The sequence below is a fragment of the Acanthochromis polyacanthus genome, chromosome 2 (assembly GCF_021347895.1).
Source record: "Acanthochromis polyacanthus isolate Apoly-LR-REF ecotype Palm Island chromosome 2, KAUST_Apoly_ChrSc, whole genome shotgun sequence".
NCBI classification, from domain to species: domain Eukaryota; kingdom Metazoa; phylum Chordata; class Actinopteri; family Pomacentridae; genus Acanthochromis; species Acanthochromis polyacanthus.
The window spans coordinates 6,398,091-6,423,256 of NC_067114.1; the positions used below are offsets into that span (position 1 = coordinate 6,398,091).

The 25,166-nt window shown below is 39.1% G+C and overlaps 1 protein-coding gene across 1 annotated transcript in view; it reads left to right on the forward strand.

The window, feature by feature from the left end:
• The window catches only part of LOC110952640 (protein diaphanous homolog 3-like), a 165,909-nt gene that overhangs the window by 41,552 nt on the left and 99,191 nt on the right, over window positions 1-25,166 (forward strand). Inside the window, 4 exon segments of the mRNA XM_051944694.1 lie at window positions 1,636-1,828; window positions 1,831-1,961; window positions 3,299-3,413; window positions 25,004-25,099. Coding sequence (XP_051800654.1) covers window positions 1,636-1,828; window positions 1,831-1,961; window positions 3,299-3,413; window positions 25,004-25,099 — 535 coding nt within the window.

Genomic DNA, 25,166 nt, shown 5'->3' on the forward strand with positions numbered 1-25,166 from the left:
TATTCTGACAACCCCTTCAGCTTTACTACTGGGTCTCTCTTCAACCCCACACTCCAACCAAAAAAAAAAAAAAAAAAAACACTCCAGAGAGTTGCTCCCACACTCTGGCACTGCAAGATAACTACACACTCAGAGAGGGGGAAAGAACTTCCTTTTTATTTTCCTGATAATTTTTCAATTTGAGAGTGCAAACACAGAATGAATACTCAAATACTACCTCGGTTTAAATGGTGATGCTACATTCAGCCGTGCAGGTACATACACACCCACTTTGTCTCTGTCTTTGTTGGTCCATGTCAGTCCTATTCTCACCAGCACACTCGCATGCACACACTTGTTAATTCAGCAAAGGTGTTCTTCCCTATAGAGGCGGTGGCAGAGTAAGGGCCCAGAGCTGACCTTTAGTGTGTGTCTTTAATCTAAAACTGGTGCACGAATCAATAAGCCATTTGCTCTGTATGATACAATTTACAAAGCTTGTAGGGCCGGTTATAACATTTGATTTTTAGCTTTGGAAAAAACAAATCATCGTGGATACATTCTGAACAGAATCTGGACTGTTTATGAGCATTTGGCTTTTGCTGGATGGTTGAGAGAACACGCCTCCGTTATCCATAGCACAATGGTATTAGACAGGAAGGCATACTGTGGGCTAACCACTTGGAAGTTGCTTTACTTTGTCTGCTCCCATTTATTTCTGTCTAGTCTCAGTCATTTTTTCTGACATGGGAATCCACTGTTTATTCTATTTATTTTGGGGAAGGTTTAATTTAACACTGTTCCCTGCACTGTAAACAAGCAAAATATTCTCTTATCAAGCAGTGTTCACTGGAATCAAGCATCAAAACAGTCTGCTGATGAGATAAGAATCATTTAATAGCATTTGTAAAACTAGAAAAAGGAAAAGCAAGAAAAGCTGCTGAAAAATATTATTTGACCTTTAAATAAAAAAGGACCTTTGACCTAAAAAAACAACCTGTATAGTTTTAAAGACGGTGTGAAAATGCAATTTTGGGAAAGGATCCCACACATAGATGATTTATTTATATCCAGAATTAAATTAGGATCATAAATGTGGCTGGTGCCACTGCCCAGATAAAGGAATGTGACAAGAAAGGTGAATTTTGTCCAATTAGATTTTAAAGTTAAACAAAATAATAATCTTGAGTTTCCTAAAATGTGTATGTTTGGCGTTTGCCTGCTTGTTTGTGACATTCTGAGCTAACGCAAAACAGTTGGTCTCATTTTCTTATTATGAATTAAACCCCCGAAGAGACCAAAACCAAGGCTAAACTGCAACAGTTTTGGATTTTGAATTTCTAAGTGAAATTCTATGGCACTGAGCCTTAAGCTACAGGCATTAAGATCTGGTGATTGCGATTTGGTAATAAAAAAATGACATGAGCTTAGTGTTGAAGTGCCTCGCTTCAAGGCAGTCAACAGGGCATCTTCAACATTTAAATGGCAATGTTGTTGTTATAAGATCGTTTGTTTGATTGCAGGCTGCCATTTGGTGCCATGAAGTAATTGTTTCGAATATGGAGAAGAAGACCTCAGCCGTCCTATTTTGAATAACATGCTTAGTTTTTTTTTTGTATTTTTGTCCGTGTGTTTCTACATACGTGATTTCTTCAGTTCGGAGCTGTGCCTGTGGCTCTGACTTCTGCCCAGGCTGGACAGGCGTTATCTTCCTCAGCATTCCCGCCTGGGTCTCCAGCCCCTGCTCCACCGCCCGGGGTGCCACCTCCCCCTCCACCCCCTCCACCGCCTCCATTACCCGGCTGCCCCGCTGCGCCTCCTCCACCACCTGGGATGCCTCCTCCATTTGGTGCCCCCCGCCACCTCCTCCAGGGTTTGGAGGTGGTTTCGGCTCACCCACACCCAACGCTCTGCCTTATGGCCTCAGGCCTAAGAAAGAATTCAAGCCTGAGACCTCCATGAAGCGCCTCAACTGGTCCAAGGTAAGAAACTGCATGATGTTTTTAATATTTATCCAACCGTGCTTTTGTACACAGGGAAGACATGATATCAGAAAAAACAGTACAGTGCAGTATAATATACCTCTCATAACTGGTCATATTGCACATTTCTATATTAAATGATCTACAGTATAAAGAATAAAGAGAGCTGTTTTCCCACTGTGCTGTATTGTGGTTTAGAAAAACTTTCTGACAAGAAACTACAAATTTAGGCCATGTATTTATAGTGGCCCTTTTCTCAGCTCTCTACTTTGTTCCTGATGTTTCTTGGCAGCAACTGAACAGTACAGATGTTTTTCAAAGAATTAAACAACAACTTTTTTTACATTTGTGCCAAGCCAGTAATAATTGAAAATAACAGATGATCAGACGCTATTGTCAGAGCAGCCTCCGTGGTACCGCTACAGATGTTGTTCTCTGCGGAGCGGTATTAGTTCACACCACAAGTGAGTGTTAGTTTGTGGTTTGATTAATAATTTAATCTCCGATTTACAGCAGTACAGGTGTTCAGCAAACTAAACCATATGTTTGGAATTTCAAGTGAACCTTTTAGTGTGACATGAAGAAGACCTGTCTTTTGTACAGCTGTAGGAGACACCCCACCCCCCCACCCCCCACCACCACATATGGTTATGTTTGGGACAAGGCTGGTTTCTTAAACTTCTTCAGTAGTAGCACTGCAGAGTTGCACTACTGGTTTGTCACTTTCTTAATAACTACTATACTGTAAACATCTATGAGTTACAGCATCATATATACATCCTGTTAGTGTCACATCTCACCTGACTCCAGTAGGACCCCAAGTCAATATTAACAAGCACTTTTGAGTGATTATGGTACATTGAGTCCTTAAAACAGTATACAAATATTTAGATAAATGTGCAGAGAAAAGGTGTTAATTATGCAGGGCCTTGTTTTGAAAATATTCTTCAGCGGACATTGAATTAAATTAAATGTGTTCTCAGCCCAGATTTGTTTTTCTTAATATCTTGCATGCATTTTCTCACAGAACTTGGCTGTTAGTTTCAGCTGGGTTAAAACTTCAGGCTTTCTTTTTGGGCATTTAATTGCATGTTAATGTGGAAAGCAAGTCAAACAAATTAACATATTTATTACCAAATTTCCATTTCAACTTTTTAAAAATTTGTGTTGCCCCTCTTCCTCTACTTGTGATGTATTACTGTGTCTTTTGTAGCTTCAATATGTGACTGAAATTTAATTGCGTTTCATTTTTGTTTCTTTATGAAAACTCAATAATGAGTAAAAATACTGAATCTTGTGATCACTGAGAATTCTGAACTGTTATTTTGTCTTTTCAGATTCGTCCCCAGGAAATGTCAGAGAGCTGCTTCTGGGTGCTGGCTGATGAGACCCAGTATGCAAAACCGGAACTGCTGAACAGAGTTGCTTTTACTTTTGGCTCACAAAGAACAGGTAAGAGTCTACATTTCACTATACTTAAATGGTAAAATGGTAAATGGTTGTATTTATATAGCGCTTTTATCCAAAGCGCTTTACATGATACGTCACATTCACCCATTCACACACTGATGGCGGAAGCTGCCATGCAAGGCGCTAACCACCCACCAGGAGCAATTAGGGGTTCAGTGTCTTGCTCAGGGACACCTCGACATGAGCTCAACGGGCCGAGGATCGAACCGGCAACCTTCCAGTTACAAGACGGCCACTCTACCCACTGAACCATAAATACTTATTGATTTAATGTTTGTCTCCCAAACTGCTGCATTTGTATTCTAAGAAAGCAAGGGTTGTCATTATGCAGCAGATGTTTTCACGTTATGCAGCATTTGTACGTAATGTATTACTTGACCCTATCATTACATATTTCTTTGTTGCTTCAGTGAGCTTCACTGTTCTAAAATATTTCCAAACCTTTGTTTAATTCTGCAGTCTGTTTCTACTACCTGCTTTTTCTTTCTCCACTTTTCTCCTCCATCTCAGTGCTCTAGCTTTCGAGCACAACTGAAGTGTTGCTGTGACTTTAGGGAGGAAAATGGTAGAGTTCCTCAGCTACACTGGAATGGTAGAACCGTTTCTTTGCTGGATTTTAGTGCTGATGAAGGACTTTTGGATGATAACTGAACTAGAGCATAGATTTCTCTCAATGCCTCGTTTTTTGATTCAAAGTTCCCCTGACCAGTGCTGTATTAGATGCGTGATTAAATAGTGCTGGTGAAAGATATGGGGCAAAATAATACTAGGATTGCCACAGCACAATCTCATTGTCAACAAAATGGAAAATTGATGAACAGTAATACTTTAAAAGGCCCAACTCTGTCTGAATGCTCTACATGTGATGTGTTTGTACTACCTGTTAGCAGCCAGCAGCCCTTGCTGAATGAGGCTGTCTTGTTGTTTTGTCTTTTGCTGGGTTTGTTTGAGTATTTCTCGTGGTCGTGCTGCGTGATAAAACACCACACAGCTACGTCTTCACACTTCAGTATGGCTGGTAAGATCTGGAATATTCATGTACAAGGTTGTTGGAATGATTAAAGCGAGAGCAGGAGCTAGAACGAGATGTTATCACTTTTGTCTTCCCCAATGCTTGGTCTATTAGTCCCTTCACTGATGATTTATTCACATATCTTGTGTTTTCTTTCGTGTCTTGTCATTGCTTCAGCTAGCTCACGCCAGTTTGAATTATTCATTCAGGTGTTATCTACCTGTCACAATGCTATGCTGCTCCTCTCATGGCACACAAGACCCCCTACACAACAGTGCACCTCAGCTCCCTACCGTTAAGTCGCTGAATAATGGAGGCAGATCCAAACAGCAAACAGGTAGACAGTCAAACAGGTGTTCTCTGGGGAGGACAAAGGAAGGATGTCCAGTAGCAGACAATTGTACTTTTCTGTTAAGGTAATGGCCCAGAGCCTCTAAACATTCACATGGGGGCGGGGGGGCACGCAAACACACTCCTGCTCTGCAGTGTGCCGGCTGCCTGATTTGTTACTGCTCATGGGTAATGCATTTTAAATTTGCCGAGAAACGCATGAAACATTTGACTAAACTCAAACCTTTCACATGATTTGAATCTATTCTCTCAGTTGTTTTTTCCTCCCCGTTTCTTCCAGCCCCAGTGGAAGATGTAGGAGCAGCACGACTGCTTGGTTGTACTGTCGGACCCAGTTGCTACTGCTGCTTTGTGTCAGTGAGTGAACTTGTATGCATACGTGCATGTGGGCTTGTCTTCTTATTAACACAGCCGTGTAGCATCATGTTTCATCTCACTTAAGAGCAGCGGCATCTGGATCAGCATTAAACATTAAAAAGGACACACTGTGAAACAGTACTCACTCAGTTTTCCTCATTAAATATTCATTTGTATCTCTTGAAACTTCCTTATTCTTCCGTGATGTTTGTGCCTCTTGTAGTTTTCTGACAGACTTCCTGCCACCCAGTACACAAACTGCTGAGTTTGAATTGTGACTGGGAACAGTTAGCTATGAGGCCACGTTTTCATCAGACCTCAACTCAATCAAGCATAGGTAAAAATCTAGTCATATTATTTTTTTCCCGCATTTTCCAAAGTTCTGAAAGAGTCTTTGGGCAGGAACTTATATTCAGAGGAACAAAACAAATGTATTTGAATAAGCTGACAATATATTCACAGTTGCTGTATCCTTAAGGCTCATCTTTCGTTCTCTGTATTTTTTTTTTTTTTTTTTTTTTTTTTTGCCGAGAGGTCAATTGAATTGCAATATATGAGGATTTCTAGTTTTTAGCCAACATTTCTGACAGAATAAAATTAAAGAAGACCACACACTTGTGCCAAGTCTTTGCTCTAGCTAAAAAATAATCAATGATGTCCACGCTGAGAATGCATTGAATTTCCAGTTCAGCTGTCCTTATTTACATATTTTCCTGTTTCTGTTGTCAAACAACTGAACGAGTCAAGTATAGTGACTGAATCGCCGCCCATTAGGACTAAATGTTAACCAGCAGTCACTTTGAAGCTGCTGCTCTGCACAGCTGAAATCCTCTATAACCACAACAATGACTAATAAACTCACTATATGCAAGAGTTCATAAAAGGTTGTGCTCTGAATTCACCTGAAATTTCATAGAACTCGATGCTACTACCTCAGAAGAATTGAGAATAGAGAGAAAATTAATTGCTTTAAATGTTCCAACTTTTGACCAATATACAGACTTATTTTTCTGAATTTATATTTTTATTTTGTGAAGGGGTTCAGTAGAAACTTGGATTTCTTTTGACATTTCACTACTGACCTAGCCCTCTTTTTAATTCTTTTTTTGTTTGTTATATATGAATTTTTAGTTTAAATCTTCAGTTTTGAACTTTAATATGCATATAATAAAACTAAGCTGATGAAGTAATCATTTTGCCTTTTTAGAGGAAAACGTGGTATTTAGTCGGTAGATAGTCAATGGATTATTGATTGAAAAATACAAATACAGAAATAGTTGTGGCAGCCTTACAAATGTCCAGTCCAAAACGATAATAAAAATTAATCATTTCGATTGGGGACAGAACACAAGAGACAGCCTGTTTTTGAAGATAGATGGGTCTCTCAATCAAAACAGAATGAAAACACAAACTATAATGCTGTGAACTAGCAGTGGATCATGAAATCTCCAACATCACTGACAGAAATCATGTTCATTGATGAGGTGATTGATTAAATTTTCCCTTACATTATGTTCAGACACATGTATTCACATTGTCATTTAATTCTAATGAGATACCTGCAAGTAACTTCAACCATGTAATTTGCTACCTCAAATTTATACTTATACTGCTACTGTAGCTAATATTATGTGGTGTATTCAGTTCTTGTTGGAAACATTTAAGATAATGCAAGAGCACTAAATATCGTACTTTTTATATAAGGTAGAGGTTTTCTTTGATGCCCAGTTTAATACATTTTAACATTTACAACATAGATTGCACATTACTTTCAGACAGATTATATTTCCTGATTTCAGGTCATAACAATTCATGGACAGCTGGGTTCCTTTTATTGACTTTGCAAAAATGACCCTTAATAATTGGACCTGCAAAGTGCAGTTAAGGATCAATCGATTGTGCCCATAAATTGCTTTTCAGATCCGTCAGGAAGTATCGGAAAAGAAAAAAAGAAGTTGTGTCCTCATGTTTATTATTTTCATACATATGTACCTAGTCATATTAACAACATCCTGTTTCAACTTCTGTTCAAAGATTATTCTTCTTGTTGAGCTTACCATTACCTTCAGCACTGCAAGCTATTCAGCACTTAAAAGTTAATATGTTTTTTTTTTTTTTTTTAATGGAACTGGTTTCTGTTAAGCATCTAAGATCAACGGAATGTCCTCTGCTAAACTTTCTCATGGTAAACAAGAAGAACCGGGTTCTCGCCAGCGTATTTCAGCGCAACGGCCCGTTACGCTGTCTAACAGGCCGTTACGCAGTGGTAACGGCCTGTTATGCTGTCAGTTTAAAAGATTACACCGTGATTAGGGCCGCTACGCCAGCACATTTCAAAGATTACGCTGTTATGAGAGTGTGTGGCTCCGTCATGAGAGAAGGAGAGAGAGCAGCGTGTGTGTGTGTGTGTGAGAGAGAGGGGGAGAGCGAGATATCCAAGCGACCTTGAATGCAGCGCGAGCGAGAGAGATGGCAGTCGGTTCAGTAGAGGAGGAGAGAAGGTGTGTAGTTGCTGGGTTGGCGGTACTGTGTGGTTCAGCCACTGTTTATAGACAATAAAGGCTGCAGTGTTCTTCGATACGGCTGGGCTCCTGTGTCTTTGCCTCTACGCCTGCTGAGGAAGTGAAGGGGGTTAATCCCGGGCTTCCTGACCATGGTCGGGGGCCGAACAGGAAGGGTTAACACGGTGATTAGGGCCGCTGCGCTGTTATTTTGACAGATAACGCCATGTGCGTTTGTTTTTATCGACTGGGTGCCTATCTAGGTTAATTTATGTCTCCCCACCTCAGCCGTACTTTCCTGTCGATTGACCCGTTCCCGTCTATTGCGCACGCGTGCGCAGGAGGACCTGCTGTTATGCTGAAAAAAAAATCCTGGTGAGAACCCTGAAGAACCCTTTGACAGTCATAAAATAATTACTTTATCCTCTTTGCAGCCTTGTATCTTGACTTTTTAACCATTAATTGACGGCATGAATCAGAGTTTCTTTGTAGCTCAAAGTATTCATTCCGTTATTAGAAATTCTCAATCTGATAGATGAACATTAAACATGTCTACAACAATGCAAGGTAACAGCCGAATTAGTCTAGAGGTACATTTCACCTATGCTGAATACCCAGTGTCTCAAGTAACTGTGTGCAATGGGCCCATTTTTGTTTCTTTCCAAGTAACAGAAAAACAGGCAACATTCCACATGTTGATTTTCAAAAAAAAAAAACACAAAAAAAAAACCTAAAAGACAGTGCAAAGCAGCAATACAAATGATGGTTTTAAAAAGATGTTATAATGTGCATTAGACATAACCATACTCTTTGAACGTGCTTGCAAAAATAGGCATTTAATAATTAGTAGTGCAAGTAAAATTGCAGCAGATTTCTGCACATTTGTTGAACTTTTTATCCATTAAAGGTCAAATTGGGATTCAAGAAAAGAAGTGTTGTTGCGTCATAGAAATATTGTGTGCAGTACAAATGGCCCCTAGTGATTCACAGCTGACGACAAAAGTAAAATGAAGCAAAGAGAGTTCATTTAATGTTAGTTTTGGTTTTAAACAATTCAGTACACATCAACAACTCTCCTAGGTACATTTGCACACAGTTTTTCAAGGTACTTGGCAGGTAGGTTGTCCCATGATGGATAACAATCTAAACATCTGAAGAGCCTGAAGCTCTTGCGGACGACTGCACATACACTCAAAAACACATACACAAACTCAATTGGCTTAGTATACATAAGAGTCGCCGCAGGAGAAATATTCATGCTCAGTTCTAATGTTAGATTAATATGACTCACCGGATGTAGACTTACTGTACAAGTCTATCATTTTTACTGCACATTTCATGCTGTTATCTCCTCCTTTGCAGTTTGCATGTATCCGTTTTAAAAAATGCCCTACACCATGAGAAACACAAACCAGAACAACCTCTAAGCAGCATCCTGTATGCTAAGAACAGAATTTCTTTTGTTAAAGTTTGGATAGTGCAAGAAAAGGGTCCACTTGGTTGGTAATTGCAGCTTCCATATCCCTGCATGCAAGTGTACCACCAAAACAATGCCATGTCACTTTTTAAGGAGAAATACTGTCACTGTAGATTGTGATCATGAACCAGTAATAGCAGATAACATTACGGACAAATCATTGAATCCATGGAGCAACGGGTCAAACAGGTAAATCTAGTGAAGAAAAATTGTGGTTGGGTTACAAAACTTTTCGTAACCCGGAGCTGCAGTGTGTGACTCCACAGGTACCGGTCAGTGATTAAGACACAGTGACCGAGTCATCATCAGTGCTGCCATTGTGTCATCAGTCTTTTTACTGAAAAAAATAGAAACTGCTTGTGCTAAAGTTTGCAATACTTGCACCTTCATATGTTTTACAATTCTTGCATATAGGTTTTTTTTTTTTGTAAATATGTGTGAACTTTTTGCACAGTCATGTTCAGGCCTTTAGCACAATACTTATCCTTACTGAAAAGTGGTCTACTGGCCATTCAGACATTCTTTTAGAGGCTCCTACCAAGGCAGGTGGTGTTGCCATTTAGTATGATGGATTCAAATCTGCTTGCATGTAGTTTCTCAAAAGAAAAAACAGCCTCTATGTTTATCCCTATATTTAGTGGCCACAACCAAACATATGCCCATCTCATGTCACTTGCACACACATGCATTCTTTCTCTCAGCTATCCCTGTGAGGTTCTGGCCAGTTCACGTCATTTCAACTCCACGCACGCAGTCCTGTTTCTTCCTACTGCCTTCGTGAGATGTTATCATTTCCCCCATAGCATATAACTGAGGTTATATTAGTTTATTTCGTATAGATTAAATCTCATATCATCTGTGTGGCAATTTCTCTAGAAACACAGATAGTAAGAATTGTAAACTTTTACATAAATATCAGTTTAGCGTATTACTTTTGTCTTATTGTTTGCTGCGTTTTCTTAGCGATGCAGGTCAACAACAAACATCATAAACATTACAAGTGTTACAAACAAGATTGTTCCTAGCTGTTTTAACTGATGAGATGCTCTTAAAAAAGTAACTGAAAGCAAACTCATTGTCACAAACTGTATTTACAAGCTGAATATGAGAGCTACTTTTTGACATGTTGTAATGGAGTTTTAGGTAAATAACCTTATTAATCGTGTCCTTCCAAATAATCAAGAGATTGATTTGGGTATGATGTAGAAAATACATTTAGAAATGCATGCATTTTTGGAATATAGGCAAACGCATAGGGATTTTTTTTGAAAAGAAAGGAAGTAAACGCAAACACATTTCCAATTGTAAGGCATTGGAATGGAAGTATCCTGCTTCTGCCGACACAAGAGAAACTCCATTATTGGTAGGAAAAATGGATTTCACACGTTACTATCAGCAAATTCTAACTGCTGATATCATGAAGCCAGTCAAGAAAGAGAAGTAATTCACATTTAACATGAATTCTGAGGTTTCAACCAAAGTTCATCTTTAGATCTTTACGTGAGGTCTGTCTTATTGTGATTAAAACTGATTATTAATTAAGCTTAGTTTATGATGCCACAGTGTCTGCCTCTGAACTGGGAGCTTTATTCTCCTCTCTGGACATCTGACGACTTTAATTGCTGTCTTTGTGGTTACTGTCTCATTTGCTGAGGGTAGAACCCGTAAGAGGAGAAGGAGTCCTCCTTCACAGAGCTTCATCAAGGAACTTCAAAAGAGAAAAAGAGCCGGAACAGAAAGTGGCATGAGCTGTAGCGCTATTGTAATTCATTGTAGCGAATTGTCTGCTGACCCGTGTAGTGAGTAGCAGAGAAGAAATGAAAAAAAATATCAATTTTTATAGTGATTTCTCCTCTTTCATGATGGCACACACATAAAAGGGGATTTTGCGTTTTGTTTTATGGAAGTTTTTTTTTTTTTGAGCATGTGGATGTTAGCAGAGGAATATATTTTTGTTTGAAAGTATTCACATACACATGAAAGAACGGGAAATCAATGAGAAAACTGTTTTACATTTTTACACATTCTCTCTCTCACAAACACCTCAGAATATAAAGTCTCAGATTCTTCAACGCATCGTTTCGAATCCCTTTGTACACATTGCATGAAGCTCACGTGACTTTTTGTTATAATCACTGCTGTGAATGTGGGCAAAACACAATCACACGTGTTAACAGTCTGACAGCCAATATTAACATGTTAATGCATGTAATGAGAGCAAGCAATTTGTATAATTCCATTCAAATGAGAGAAACAAGACCTGACCTGTAATGTCTGATGTGATTATGAGACCGTCATAATCGCCTATCAGTGTCACTGGCGGCGAAAATCACTCATCATGACAAGAACATTAAGTCTATTTCCATGAATGCCGATCTCACAATTCTGTAATCCTCTGTGACTACAGGAAATGCTGTAGTGTTTTTCCTTCGACATGTTATTGTGTCCAGGTTTTTAGCAGTTGTATCATTTCTGTTAATACATACACAATCTCTCAACCTGTGGCATCACTTTTTATTCATTGCAGTGCTTTGCTGTCTTTCTGCAGAAAATAAAATGTGTAAAATAATGCTAACTTCAGACATCGCTAACCATCTTTTCTTCTTTCTCCTGTTTGCTCTGTCTCTGCTTTTCTCCCTTTTCCCTCTTCTATTAAAAATAAAATCTCTTCTTGCAACTTCTGCTTGGCTGCTTGATCTGCCTTCATGTGTATTCTGGAACAGAAACAAAAGGTTAGTAAATCTTTTTTTTTTTCCTAAACTATAACCTATTAGTTACTTTTCTCCTCAGCTTACACCACTGCTTTTAGTTGTTTCCTCACTTAATTCAGAAATGCTACTATCAAATATTGTGAGATTGCAACCTGAAGATGAGTCGAGCGTGACCCCCTTTGGTGTTTGCTCTGAAATAATTTCCATAAATACTTCTCTTGCTCTATCTCTTTCTCTTTCTGTGTTTTTTAAAAAAAAAAACTGTTTAAATTTCAAAATCTCTTCCTGGGTGAACTTCACTGAATGTCTCAGATAGCTTATAAAATAAATGCAGGCATTGCTTTTAAACAACAGAATTGCCATTGGTCTTAATTGGCTATTTTTTAAATAAACGTTTATGCCATGACTTAAAAGCAAAGGCCATAGGGCTCGTTATGAACTGATAAAGATGGTCTAAATTATGGCTAATTAAAGTACTGTGTTAATGATGCTCAAAACATGTTAAATAGGTCAAAGATGCTCTGGAGTACTTTCAGTTTAGTTAAAGTTATGGCTATAAAACTCTTACTTTCACTACAGTGGACCTTGGTTTCTATATTACCATAGCAACCTTTGATGTCTTAATAGAGTAGTTTTCAGTAGTTAAATGTGTATTTAACTTAACAACTAACTCGTGATTACACAATATGGGTTTTTTGGGGCCAATGCTGATTATTGATACTCAAGACAAACCAATAGACCGTATCTGGATATACATTTGATGTGATGTTTTAACAGCATGATGTAGCAGCAACTTGTCATTCATAGCTAGGCTTCTTCATTAATAAGGTTGACTGTAACTGAATATGTAAAACAGTAACAGGAGTGGCTCTCCTCTGTTTATGTGGGATCAACTGAGATTTATCAATTTGTCTCTTGCAGTTACGTTGCTGTTCTTTTCTATTTTTTCAATATTTTAGAGTTTCACTTTTATTGCTCACAAATGTCCATATCATAAAGCATTATTAATTATAGTTTACCAGACTCTGCTTCAGGGTAATCTGTGGCTGCCTTCTAACTTAGCCGCTAGCTGTTAGCATAGCCTTAACCATTGAGAGAGTGGCTAATTTACTTTTTTGTGTTAATGGCTTGTGCTTCTTGTACTGTTTTTTTTTCAGTCTTTACTTGAGAGACTTAGACCTTTCTTAAACCACAGAGTAATGACACACAGAGAGAGGATGCTGCATCAGACCTAAGTAGTGCATTTAATTTCTCAATAATCGAACATTAACAGTACCGATAATCGGGAAAATGCCAAATATCGGCCACAATAATTGGCTTGGCTGATAATCAGTCTGTTATAATTAACTATGACCTTTCCTAACCATTCTGGAACATGGACTTTAGTTGATGTTTGATCTTGACTGAGAGAGTTCTGTAACTTCAACCCAACCCAATTTAGTGGTTTTTGGACTTTAAAAAGGGTGTAATTTCAACGTGTTATCAGCCAGTAAAACGAGTAGCAGTATTGTAGAGAAAACCAAAGATAGACTGTTACTGTGAACAGTTGTTTTATAATCACAGTGAATAATGTGATATACCCAGATACTCTCAGCCTCCAGTTTTCCCCTTTTGGGATGGTCAGAGTAATTAACTCTAATTAAATATTTATAATGTCATCGGACTGACTATTTCTTTGAAATTCATTTTTAATCACACACATTTGAAAACACGGGGGATAGAAAAAGACCTTTATATTTTTTGTTCGATGCTTTTCTTCGTGGAACAGAACAGAAGAGAGAAGGGAGAAACAAACAAGCAAATGGACTGAGTGTATGACTAGAGAAAATGCTGACAGCTCTCACAAGTTTCTGTGATTTCACGGATAGCCTCTGGAGAAGCTCTTTGAGATCATCATTGTCAATAGATAGAGATAAAACATGTATAGCAGGGCTTCCCGATGGGTGTAAGTGTGAAGAGAAGGGTGAAAATCACAAAATATTTTAGAGACACTGGCAGGTGGGCACTGAGGGATATGAGAAACATGTCCTGCTTTTACTGTGCTATGTCTCATCTGTTTTTATTGTATCTCTTAGCTGCCTGCAGTGAGGTTTCTGTCCTCAAGTTTAACATTTTGGGCACCATTGAAACAACCCACCAGAGTGCTGCCTCTGTTTGTTCAAATTTTTGTTTTGAATATTAGAAAGAAATGCTAATGCAGTTCTCTGTTAAAAGTAGAATTGGATTGGATCAATGAATAGGGCTGCCTAAATTACATGATAATCAATGTCAGCTTTTGGATACACACACAATTCATGTTAGCCATGGTGGTGGTTTGATTTACCTTGTGAAACTTGCTTCTGTAGGCACACAGTTTTGTTTCTTACCACGACTGTATTTTCCCATATGTGAAGATTAATGTACTTGTCAAAACGTGCATGTTATTATATGAATAGATTTTTTTCACATTTACACTCTAACTAGAGGTATCTTAATTGACATCTGAAAAACACCAGCTTTTTTTTTCTCCTCACCATCTCTTTCTGTTTATCAAGAGAGGGCAGAGAGATGGATTCGTCCCCATAGTGCTCAGAAAATGAGCAACAACATGAAGAGAGCTGCCCTTTCCCGGGGCTTCTTTTCAGCTAATAAATAACATCCAATTAGATGAAACTCTCAAAGATCACAAAATCAGTTTGCCATTTCTCTCCAGGATACAAGCATCTGCTAATAACCTCACTCTGCTGCAAAGTTACAGCACTGCGAGACGACAGACAAAAAGACAGAGAAACAGAAAATGCAAGTGTTAGTAATTGTGAAATATAAAAATGTTAATAGCTGTTTCAGCAGCCAGTTTCTTTTTTGTTTGTTTGTTTTTGGTATTTGGTGCAACCCAATTTTTATAGGTAGGGTGTGATCATGTCCCCAGATCTGAATTTAGACATGCCATAACTTTTCTGTGCTTGGGTAAGTGTGGAACTAAATTGCTCTTAATGCTAAGCTAAAATACTGTGTACAGTGTACATTTGACATTTTTATACAAGTAAAATGTCCCTTTGACTTTTCATTCAGTTTGTGCCAGTGGGGGGGCACTAAGCATGTAGGTATTGCGTTTAAAAACAAACATTAAAAAAATTCTTCAGAACCCTAAACTTGCTGTATTTATCCTTTCCAGTTCTGTAGTATTCATATGATGATAATTAAATATCACTACATACCAAATTGAATAGTAACTCACTACTAGAGCCTGAGCGAAGTCGGATTCAACATGCATCAGTTTCTAAAAAAATGTTTAAAAAGGGACATATTATGCAGCACAAATGCGTAAAACATTTGAAATTTGTGTTATTTAAGTGTTTGGTTAACAGACGTAGAATATCCCTGCTCCACTTCTAACTTCAGTCAAAATGTAGCACTGGCATAGGAGTTACAAAGTAATCATGGCATTTAGCATTTGTGAGATGAGTAGAACAGAAACTTTGAAAAATGGTTCCATTGTTTGCTTTTAATCTGGCAACCAGTTGTTAACAACATCCACGTACTGAGAATGTGGAGATATTGCATTAGTTGCATCCATGCAAACATTGTAATCCAAAATCTGCCTTAAGCTGATTACTAATAATCAGTGTTTGTATGCTTCTTGTTGCCCTGGTGATCGGTTTGTATTTTTCTCTATTGTACAGTTTAATAATTAATGTATGTATTAATTAATGGATTTGACTTAGTCATTCATTGTAAGTTGTTTTATATCAGTATTAGGAATCACAGATGAATATATATATATTAAAGCTGGTAAAAGTATGCAGTTTGTTGTATGGCTCAGCAAGAAAGCTCTAAATATATTAGTGAATAAATTGTTTGAAGCGAGGCCATTGGTATTTAAAACTTGCACGCAATACTTCACACGTGTCCTTCCTTTTTTTTTTTTCATGTTACTTACCATAGCATTAAGGCAGTGTTCTCAGTGCTTGTCAAGCTCTTCAGATCAACATAGCCTGTTAAAGAGAAAGTTGAGGAAAGACAAGCTCTTTTCCCACTGCTGGCATGTGGTAAGAGATAATTAGACAGCCTATTTCCATATGAATATAATGGCCTGGAAAGGAAGCATGTTTGTGTGGGCTCTGTCATTCTGCACAAGCATATTTAGGGAGCACTTGATGGAAATGGGGGTTGTGTGTGGGAGGGGTTAAGCTTGTATGGTTGGTGTAGTGGTTTAGATGTGCACACCATCAAGGAAAAGGCTCCAATACAGACGTACAGACTGTGGTCAGAGCTGACAGCTTGTCATGACTTGTCAAACCGGGGCTGATGTGACACATTTAACAGTCATGATCATTCAAATCCTGTCAGTCTTGACTACAGTAACCCTCCGACTACCTCTAAATTGGAGCCACTTAACATTTCCACATAGTGATGGTTAATAGGTCTCTTGAATGCAAGGTGGGCGTATTTCTTGGAGCGGCAATGGCTTTTGTGGTCTGCTGTGTGGAGAACTTGGTAGGCTTTTGAATTACAATAGCACAAAAGGAACTGAAGAGGTTGGCTGGCACAGTCACAGGAATTATGAAGAGATCGAGGACTGGAGAAGGTGGGGATAAAAAGACAAAAAAAAAAGTAAAACAAAAAGGAGAGAGGGTAGTAGGTGGTCTATTTTTATTATATCAAATGCAAAACTGAGACTGACCAAGTCAAGTATCTCAAATTTAAATAACTTGAATTATTATATTCTCATTTATGTTCAAGTTTTATTGAATAGACTGCCTAAATTACTATATTCAACTTACCTAGAGAGATTTGGATAAAAATAAAATGCAGCATATGTTACCTTGAGAGGTGCTTGGAGTTCAGTTGTATTTACTGGCGGCTGGAGATAGAATTAGTTGCTAAAATGGCTTCAAAGGCTTTAAATATAGTTTGTTTTGAATCAGTCTGTGTATCTGAGCAGAGCAGCAGGATGTCCATCTCACGCTGCCTAGCCGTTAGTGTTGCTCTCTACTGGTGTGTATATATATATATATATATATATATATATCTGTTCTCATCAAATGGACTTTCTCTCCTGTGCTTCTCCATCTTGCTTGTGCTTCTAGCCTCCTTTTTCTTCCACTCTCTTTATGCTTTTGCTTTGACATTTTGAAGAACACCATTAGTTCTATAATGACTTTTCGTGTGGCTGCAGAAAATTTGTACCATTATGAGGGATCTCATCAAATGCATAATCATTAAAGGCTCTTTTCATTGTTGTTGAAAGGAAAGGCCTGATCACATAGTACACACAGGCTATTTTATCCCATATAGTGTCCAGGCACTATTTTCATATATGTCCTTAAATGTACCAAGAATAGCAACTTATTCTGGTATCAAATGGGCAATATGTTACAGTAAGATTGCTTCCTGTGTACAGCACCATTACTGGACCGACGCACCAATTACCTGGACCTGTGACAGTATTCTGAAATGCTTGAAAATGTCACAAGTTTTCCACAAACACACACATGCACATCCATTGTTCTCACTGCCTGTTTGCTTGCCTCTTTCTTTTCTGTGTGTGGTTAACCTTCTCTGTTTTTTTTTTCCCCTTTTGGCTTTCCTTTCCTCCTCCATCGTTGCTCAGTTCCCTAAAGCATCAGCACTTCAATTTAGTCCCAATTTGTGTTTTTATGTTCTCATATCACCAAAGTAATGGGCGGGCTCGTTAAAAACATATTTGCTTTTGCGACTTTATTTTTCTGCGGTGATTTTTCATCCACACATGTAGGCTTGTGTACGCAGGTTGGGGGGGGTGGGGGCAACTGGTGAAGGGGTGGGCACAGACATGTTTGCAACAGCAAAGGCAGAAAAAGGGAAAAATGGTAAATTACTTGAGAGGTGAATGATTTAGACTGTCGTCAATCCATTGAATGACTTGGTGAGATGTAAGGGTGGGTTTAACAACTGTTCACATCAGACTGGTGCTGTCACGGCTAAATGAAATGGAGATAATAATGCTTTGTACCTGATATGACAGAGTAATCAGAAAATACTCATTTTAGCACACACGCATGAACACACACACACACACACACACACACACACACACACACACACACACACACACACACACACACACACACACACACACACACACACGCCAACACATATGATAGGCCATCGGTAGGTCTCCGAGAGGCCTTTAGGGGGCACTGCTCCACAGAGAATAGAGCTGCTGGTTAAATTCATCCCCACAGGCCAGTACACACTGATTAACAGAGGCTTCTAATCAATTATGAATCTTTTGATGTAGTGTCAGTAGCGTCGGTCCACATTTGCAAATTTATTTTAAAATATGTAAACTTACACGTTCTCTTTGTAGGATGTATTTGCTGCTTTGTGAAGAGCAACTGCCTACTGGATTTTTTTTTTTTTTTTGACAAAACGAAGGAAAAAACAACACTTCACTTCTTTTCTGGCTCACTTGCATGGAGTACCAGTGAAATACAGATTTGATTTTAAAATTTTTGCTATTTGTTTTTAAAGCCCTTACTGGTTTGGCTCCATAATGCATGACTGATCCGCTAATTTTCATATTTTGCCCCCCGGTCACTTAGGTCAGCCTCCCAGCAGCTCCTCTCAGTCTGCCACTTAGACTCCAAGACCAAAGGCAACCCATTTTTTTTCTGTTGCTGCCCCCAGGCCTAGGAATAGTTTCCTGTCTCACCACTGACAATTTCAAATCAAATTTCATTATTTTTTTTCTCATGCTTTTAGTTCTGTAGTCTGCGGTTGCTCCGTTGTTTTTGTCAGAGTCCCCTTGTAATTTATTCTGAACCTTCTCTTGCTGTGTTTTAATCTTTTATTTCTTTGATTTTGATTTTATCATCTTATTCCTTTCATGTGTTTTCCATTTTAGTCACACTTTCTATGCACTATTCCTTTATCTCATCTATTTTACTTCAGTTTTACTAACATTTACGTGTTTTTCTCTTGGTGCTGTTTTTAATGGGTACTCTCTGTTCTTATTATTCACGCATGCTTGTGCTGTTAATCCATCTTCCTCAGCTGGGAAGCACTTTGGTTCAACCCTTGTTGTTTTTAAATGTATTATGGAAACAAATGTGACTTGACTCGACTTGATATGTGGCAGATGCTGATGCTTGCATAGGAGTGCTTTTAGTGATCTTGGTGCAGCAGGAATAGAGGAGGAGAGGAGAGAAAAGCTTAATGAAGTCTGTTAATTTGCTGCTATCAGAATGAAAGTCTCAGACTAATTATGGCCCTGGGTCATCTAGTCTGGATCACAGGGAGAGGTGGCCCTGCATGGTTCACTTTGATTAGCTCACTTACAACACAGCTCCTCACTTCATTACTCTGATCTCCCTCTCTGTCTCACGCTCACCAGTTCTCACAGACCCGCAACGCTTGTGGAGGAGGGTAGTCCATGTGCAAACAGACCAGTCAAGCTGTCATCTGACTGCTTTTCAGGACGGTGGAGTGTGTGCATTGATAAGGCAGAGAGGGGGGAAAAAGGGAGGGCAGGTATGCAGAGTCCAAGTAACTGCTGGACATGTGCCTGATGTCTCTTGTGCTTTCTGTCAGGCTGACTGAAGTGCAGGACTTAGCTGGATCCAAACCTTACAACAAGTCAACAGTCAAACTGTGCAGCCGGTTTGACTGTTCTTCTCCCCGCGGTTGACTGTAGCGTTGACAGATGTGTCGGAATGGTGGATTTGTTCACTTGCTGTCGACAGCCCCCCTCCTGTGTTTCAGATGTCTCATAGTGCATTTTGCTTCAGGCGATGGCGTGCGTGCGTGCATCGTATATATGCTTGTGTGGGGTGTTTGCACATTGAATTGTGAGACCTGCTCAATTATCCCTGCTACAGAAACCCCCTTAATAGCAGTGATTTAAACTTTACCTGCATGACTGCCTTGATTGGCCATTGGAAACAACACTGTGATTTAATTACCCTTTTGAAGATTGCTGCCCTCTCAACTTTCCCCTTGCTGTGCGCTTATCTGCTTCCTCTGGTGGAGACGATCATGTCACTGTATCGTGCCATAGATAATGAAGCTTCATCAAGACAAGAGGAAAGTCTCCTGGGAAGTAAAATAGACACACATTGGATAAAATGATGACAGATTGTGTAAACACACATGCACTTTCGCTCTGGTGCCTGTCACACTCTCACCTCTGCTAGTTCCTGACTTTACCTGATGCCTTTTTAGACTCAAGTATCAGTTATCGAGTGCATGTTTTTTCATTTGACATCGGTGTTGGGATTTTTGGTGTGCGCCTGTGTGTGTGCAAATGGCAAGTCAGTTCCAGTAAGGCGTTTTCCCTGATTAGAAATCTGTCTTGATAAGATGAAGTGGTGGTGTGAGCGTAAAGGCCGAGGGAGACGGAGGAAGAGGTTTTGTGTGTGTGTGTGTGTGTGTGTGTGTGTGTGTGTCTGAGCGCAGTGGAGGGTTGGGTTGGGGGGTTTCGAGGTGTTACTTGCTTGTCTCTGAGGCCTGCCTGTCATGTACGGCATCAGTCATGCTCTTTCACAGCAGTTTTATTTCATCCACCACTCCCTTTAGTGCTTTGATGGCACAATTCACTGATACTGCCTTGTGGGAAGTGCTGCTGTTTGGGAAGTGTGTGTGCGCGGTGTTACACATTGTCAAATTTTTGTCAAGCGACTTTAAACTGTGGCAGAGATTGGATCAAAAACCAGTCAGTGGAATTATTACAAGTGAGAAGAATAGATAACACTTAAAATTTCCAGCTTTGAATCCTCATCTAACCCTGAGACTAAAGACTACTTTGTTTTTATTAAGAAAATAATAACATTTCCCCTTTCTTGTACACCTAGCAAAGGTTTTGACAGGAATGAAAATTGACATATTTGTGTTGTCTCTTTTTGTCTGTTATTTTGGGCACAATGCAATTCACTTTCCCCAAAGTATACAACGCTGGAGGTGAAGAAAAATTGTGGAAGTCCTTCATCTTTCCTGAATTTTTCACACTTTCTCTCCTCCTACTTTGACCACAATCCCACCATCAAGTTGACATTTATCACAGGCCTTCATGAAGAGGCTTTAACTTACTTAGATGCTAGATGGCTCGATCTTTGACTGCCGTGGCAGAGCAGAGTGCGTCCTTTCAGCTGAGGCTGTTTTTCCCAGCGATGGCGTCTATCTTTAATGCACTGCTTTCTCCTGTCTTGTGATTGAGTCCTCCTTTCCCTTTCTGTGTTATCTCATCTCAGCTTCTGATATTAACTATGGTATCTAGTCAGTGGGTCAGTTTTTAACTTTTCCATCACACTTATGTTATTAATCTGTTTTGCACAATCTCTCGAAGCAACTTTTTACTCCGCCAGTTTCATCTTCTCACATAAATTAATGTTGGAAAAATCTGCCTTCCATTAGAGCCTAAAGTATCTGCTGTTGTGGCACCATATCTTTAAAGTGCCCTTTGCTTTTTTTTTCTCCTGCTTTTGCTGGACCTGTGATGCGATGCAGACTCCCCACTGCTCAGCTCTCACAAGTGTATCCTTATCTTTCCCACTTCCTGGGTGATAGCGCAATCTGATAACTACAACTGTTGCCACTCCCTCAGATTGATTAACCAGTGACCTCTGACCCCCTGCGGGACATTTTAATTGGCTGATGTATAATGAGCAGGCTTCCCCGAAGAAGAGCTGTTTTAAGGCCATAGAGGATGCGGGGGTGATGCTGGAAGGGGGCAATCTAATTAGCTGATTTAACCGATAACACCTGAGGCAGCTTGGTGAGAGTGTGTGCGTGCAGTGTGATTGCTATCTTATTGCTATCTCTTATACGATAGAGATGGATGTAGCCCTTGCAGTATTATGTGAGGGTGATTCATGGATTGTATGGCCCAGCCACAGTATGTTTATATGCGCGGAAACAGTGTGGTTAATATTCTGCTAGTGCGTGTTTATTGTGTGTGTGGTCAAGAGAGCTTCAGTGTGTGTTGTAATAAATGAGATTCTGTTGGGCTATAAGTTATGATGAGTAGATCAATACAACATCTTAATGCAGTAAGCTGCAGGCTTTTTAGGCCTGGCTCCTTATATATAAGTGTGTGTAATAATGTATTGCTATAAATTTATACCCAATAGCAACACATTTAAGATGATATTACAAAAACGAATACTTTAGTTCTCCACATTTTTATTAATCTCATTTGCATCTTTTAGTTTAACGTAGTTTTGTTTACTCCAAATACAGTGTATTCATCAAAACAATCTACAGTGAAATGTGATGTGTCATTACTTGTTGAACATATTTGCACAAGTAGTAGGAACCCAGTAGGGATGCTGTTGTACTGGCAGATGATGCAAAGTGACTGTTGTCCTTCAAGCCTACTTTTATTAGACCGCTTTTTTCTGTTGACAGCTTGACTGGTTTTGCACCACTTAGCCTTTTGGAAGTCAATTCCAGGCATTTAAGTTAGTGAATAGATTTGTAACCTTGTACCATGGCATCGTGTAAACATCATAATCTCTGTTTCAGCACTTTGATTTAGCTTGAGTGTATGATGTTTAAGATTTCTTGTGTTGCTGCATAACATCAAATAATAAAACTTCTAAATGTATTGAATTTCCTCATCATAAACAACTTCAGAAACACTTGGATTGTGACAAGCCCTGCAACATCAATAATAACAGCAGCAAAGAAACCACTGATAAATCTTCAATCTGTTTTTACAGTAGTCTTTAAAATGTAGAAATCAAAGGTCCCCAAAGCCTTTGCTGAGAGATTTAAACTGTTTTGTGTTACCAGCAGTCTCAAAAGTAATATAAAAAAAACATGCTTTTGATGAGATTAACGTATTTAATCTAAAAAGATTAGTGAAATAACAGAATAATTGCTATAGACTGATTTAGTGCCTAATCATTCCAGGTGTAACCTTGACCAGCAATGCACATTTTTATTCTGTGTTTGGTTGTATTTTTTGAGAAAGGAAGTCTGTTCAGAGGGTCCTCGGTTTACGTCATCCTTGACCTACGGCGTTTTGTTGTTACGTTGGAACTCGTCATGTGGAACTAGGTGGCAAGTGGAGCGGACAAATACGTTGTCACACGGCGAGTGGAGCGGTGCAATATGTCGTCACGTGGTGCTGTAAGATGGTTTTGTTTCCATTCGCCGGTTGTACGTCACCTTGGATTATACCACAAGCGCTAACTTTTTGCCCTTCATTATGCCTCCCATTCCTGTTATTCTGTTGTTGTTGTTGCATTCATATTATGTTCTGTTGTCTTCTTATAAAATGACTCATACATGCATAAAAGCCATTAGCATTCATGGCTTTTCCGAAAAACTGATCGATATCGTGATTCACCTAACAACTTTGTTTACATTTTCACCGAAGTTCCGACTTACGATGACAATCAACTTACATCGGGCCATAGGAACAGAACTCCGACATAAATCAATTGCCCCCTGTCCATCATAATCTCTGTTTCAGCACTTTTATTTAGCCTGAGTGTATGATGCTTAAGATTTCTTGTGTTGCTGCATAACATCAGATAATAAAACTTCTATATGTATTGAATTTCCTCATCATGAACGTCTTCAGAAACACTTAGATTGCAACAAGGACAGCAACATGAATAATAACAACAAAGGAACCACTGATAAATGTTCAATCTGCGTTTGCATTGCTCTTTATAATGTAGAGATATTTAAACTGTTTAAACTTTAAACCAACCGTCTCAAAGGTAATTCAAAGAGATTGATATATTTCATGTAAAAAGATTAGTGAAATATCAGAATAGCTGCTGTAGACTGATTTAGTGACTAACCATTCCTGGTGTATTCTTGACCTGCAATGCACGTTTTCATTGTATGCTTTTTTTTCTTTGAGAAATGAAGTCTGTTCATTATTTTTTATTACTTCATCTAACTTTCTACTTCTTAGTGTATTCAACCATTTCCATTTAAGGTTTTATAGCATATTTATTATTTCCTTACTTTAGTCTTTTGTGTTTCACGCTGCAGTGAACAGAATGCAGTCTTATGAAAATGTATTTTTTATTTCTCCATTCTCTCTCCTCTCCTCTCTCCACACTGCATTTTTTTCCCATTGTCCTCCTTGTGTGGCTGTGTTTGTGGTTTTTTTTTTTTGCCTCTCTCACGCAGACTGTGAGGAGAGTGTACCAACAGAGGAGCCACGTAAGTCCAAGGATAGCTCAGTGTGTGGCCGTGTTTGTGTACATCTGTGTGTGGAGGTGCTGTACTGTAGGTGTGCATGTTTGTGGACATGGTAGCAGGCTTTTCATGCAGGAGCTCCCAGCACACCTCTTCACTTTTTAATTAGATACAGGCTCCCTGAAAGAAGACCATGTGGAACAGCAGAAATACCTTTCCTGTGGATTAACCCTTGTACTCTTTACCTCTGTTGCCCGCTTTTTCTCCTCCCCTCTGCTCTCCTCTCCTCTCCTCTTTTCTCTCATCTCACCACACACATGATAATTACAGCACCAGACAATTACCCACCATGCTCTTGGGATGTACATTTTGTTCTCTTAATCTGGTGTCTTAAATAATTAAAACCAACCATGAACTCTTTGAGCGTGTGGCTCAAGAGTGCGTGTGTCTGTGTCTGTCTGTGTTTCTTGTTTTGTTGCTTTTAATCCAGATCTCATTCATGGTGCCTTTCCCATCTACCAGAAACACCATCAAAATCCAACTTACCTGGTTCCATGTGACCCTAAACAGGCTTACCGTCACCTATAACCTGATTCCCGAATGTGCCACTTTGTGTTTATGTAGAAGCCGTGGTTTTCCGTTCCCATACGTCAGCGGTGTGATCACAGCAATTTCCCTTAAACCCTTACTCCAAGCTTCTCTAGTAGCATGGCATCCTGTCGTTGTGTCATTGTTCACTTGCAAAAATATGTAAATACAGAACAAGAAGAAAAACCCAATGATGTTTGCAAGCGTATTTACACATCTGGCACCTTAACAAACAGTAAAATAGTACAACTCGATAAATAAAGATTCCAGCTAGGCGTTCACGTTTCACTCTTACAGTCTTTATGTTTCAACATGAGACTGAAATCTAAATCTCATAATCTTACTGTCGGAATTTCTGTGTGCCATGCATATGTCAGCAATACAGTAAGTGCGTGCATTTGTGTAAATTTTGCCTTTGCGTGGTGACAATAATTCAGTATTTCTGTCTCCATCAGCCAAAAAAGAAGAGGAGGATCTGGAGGATAAGAAATCCATAAAGAAGAGAATTAAAGAGCTCAAGGTGCTCGATCCCAAGATTGCACAGAATCTGTGTAAGTATTTGTTTCCTTTCAGCTCGCTCGTACCAAGAACTGGATTTATAAACATATGTGTGAAAGG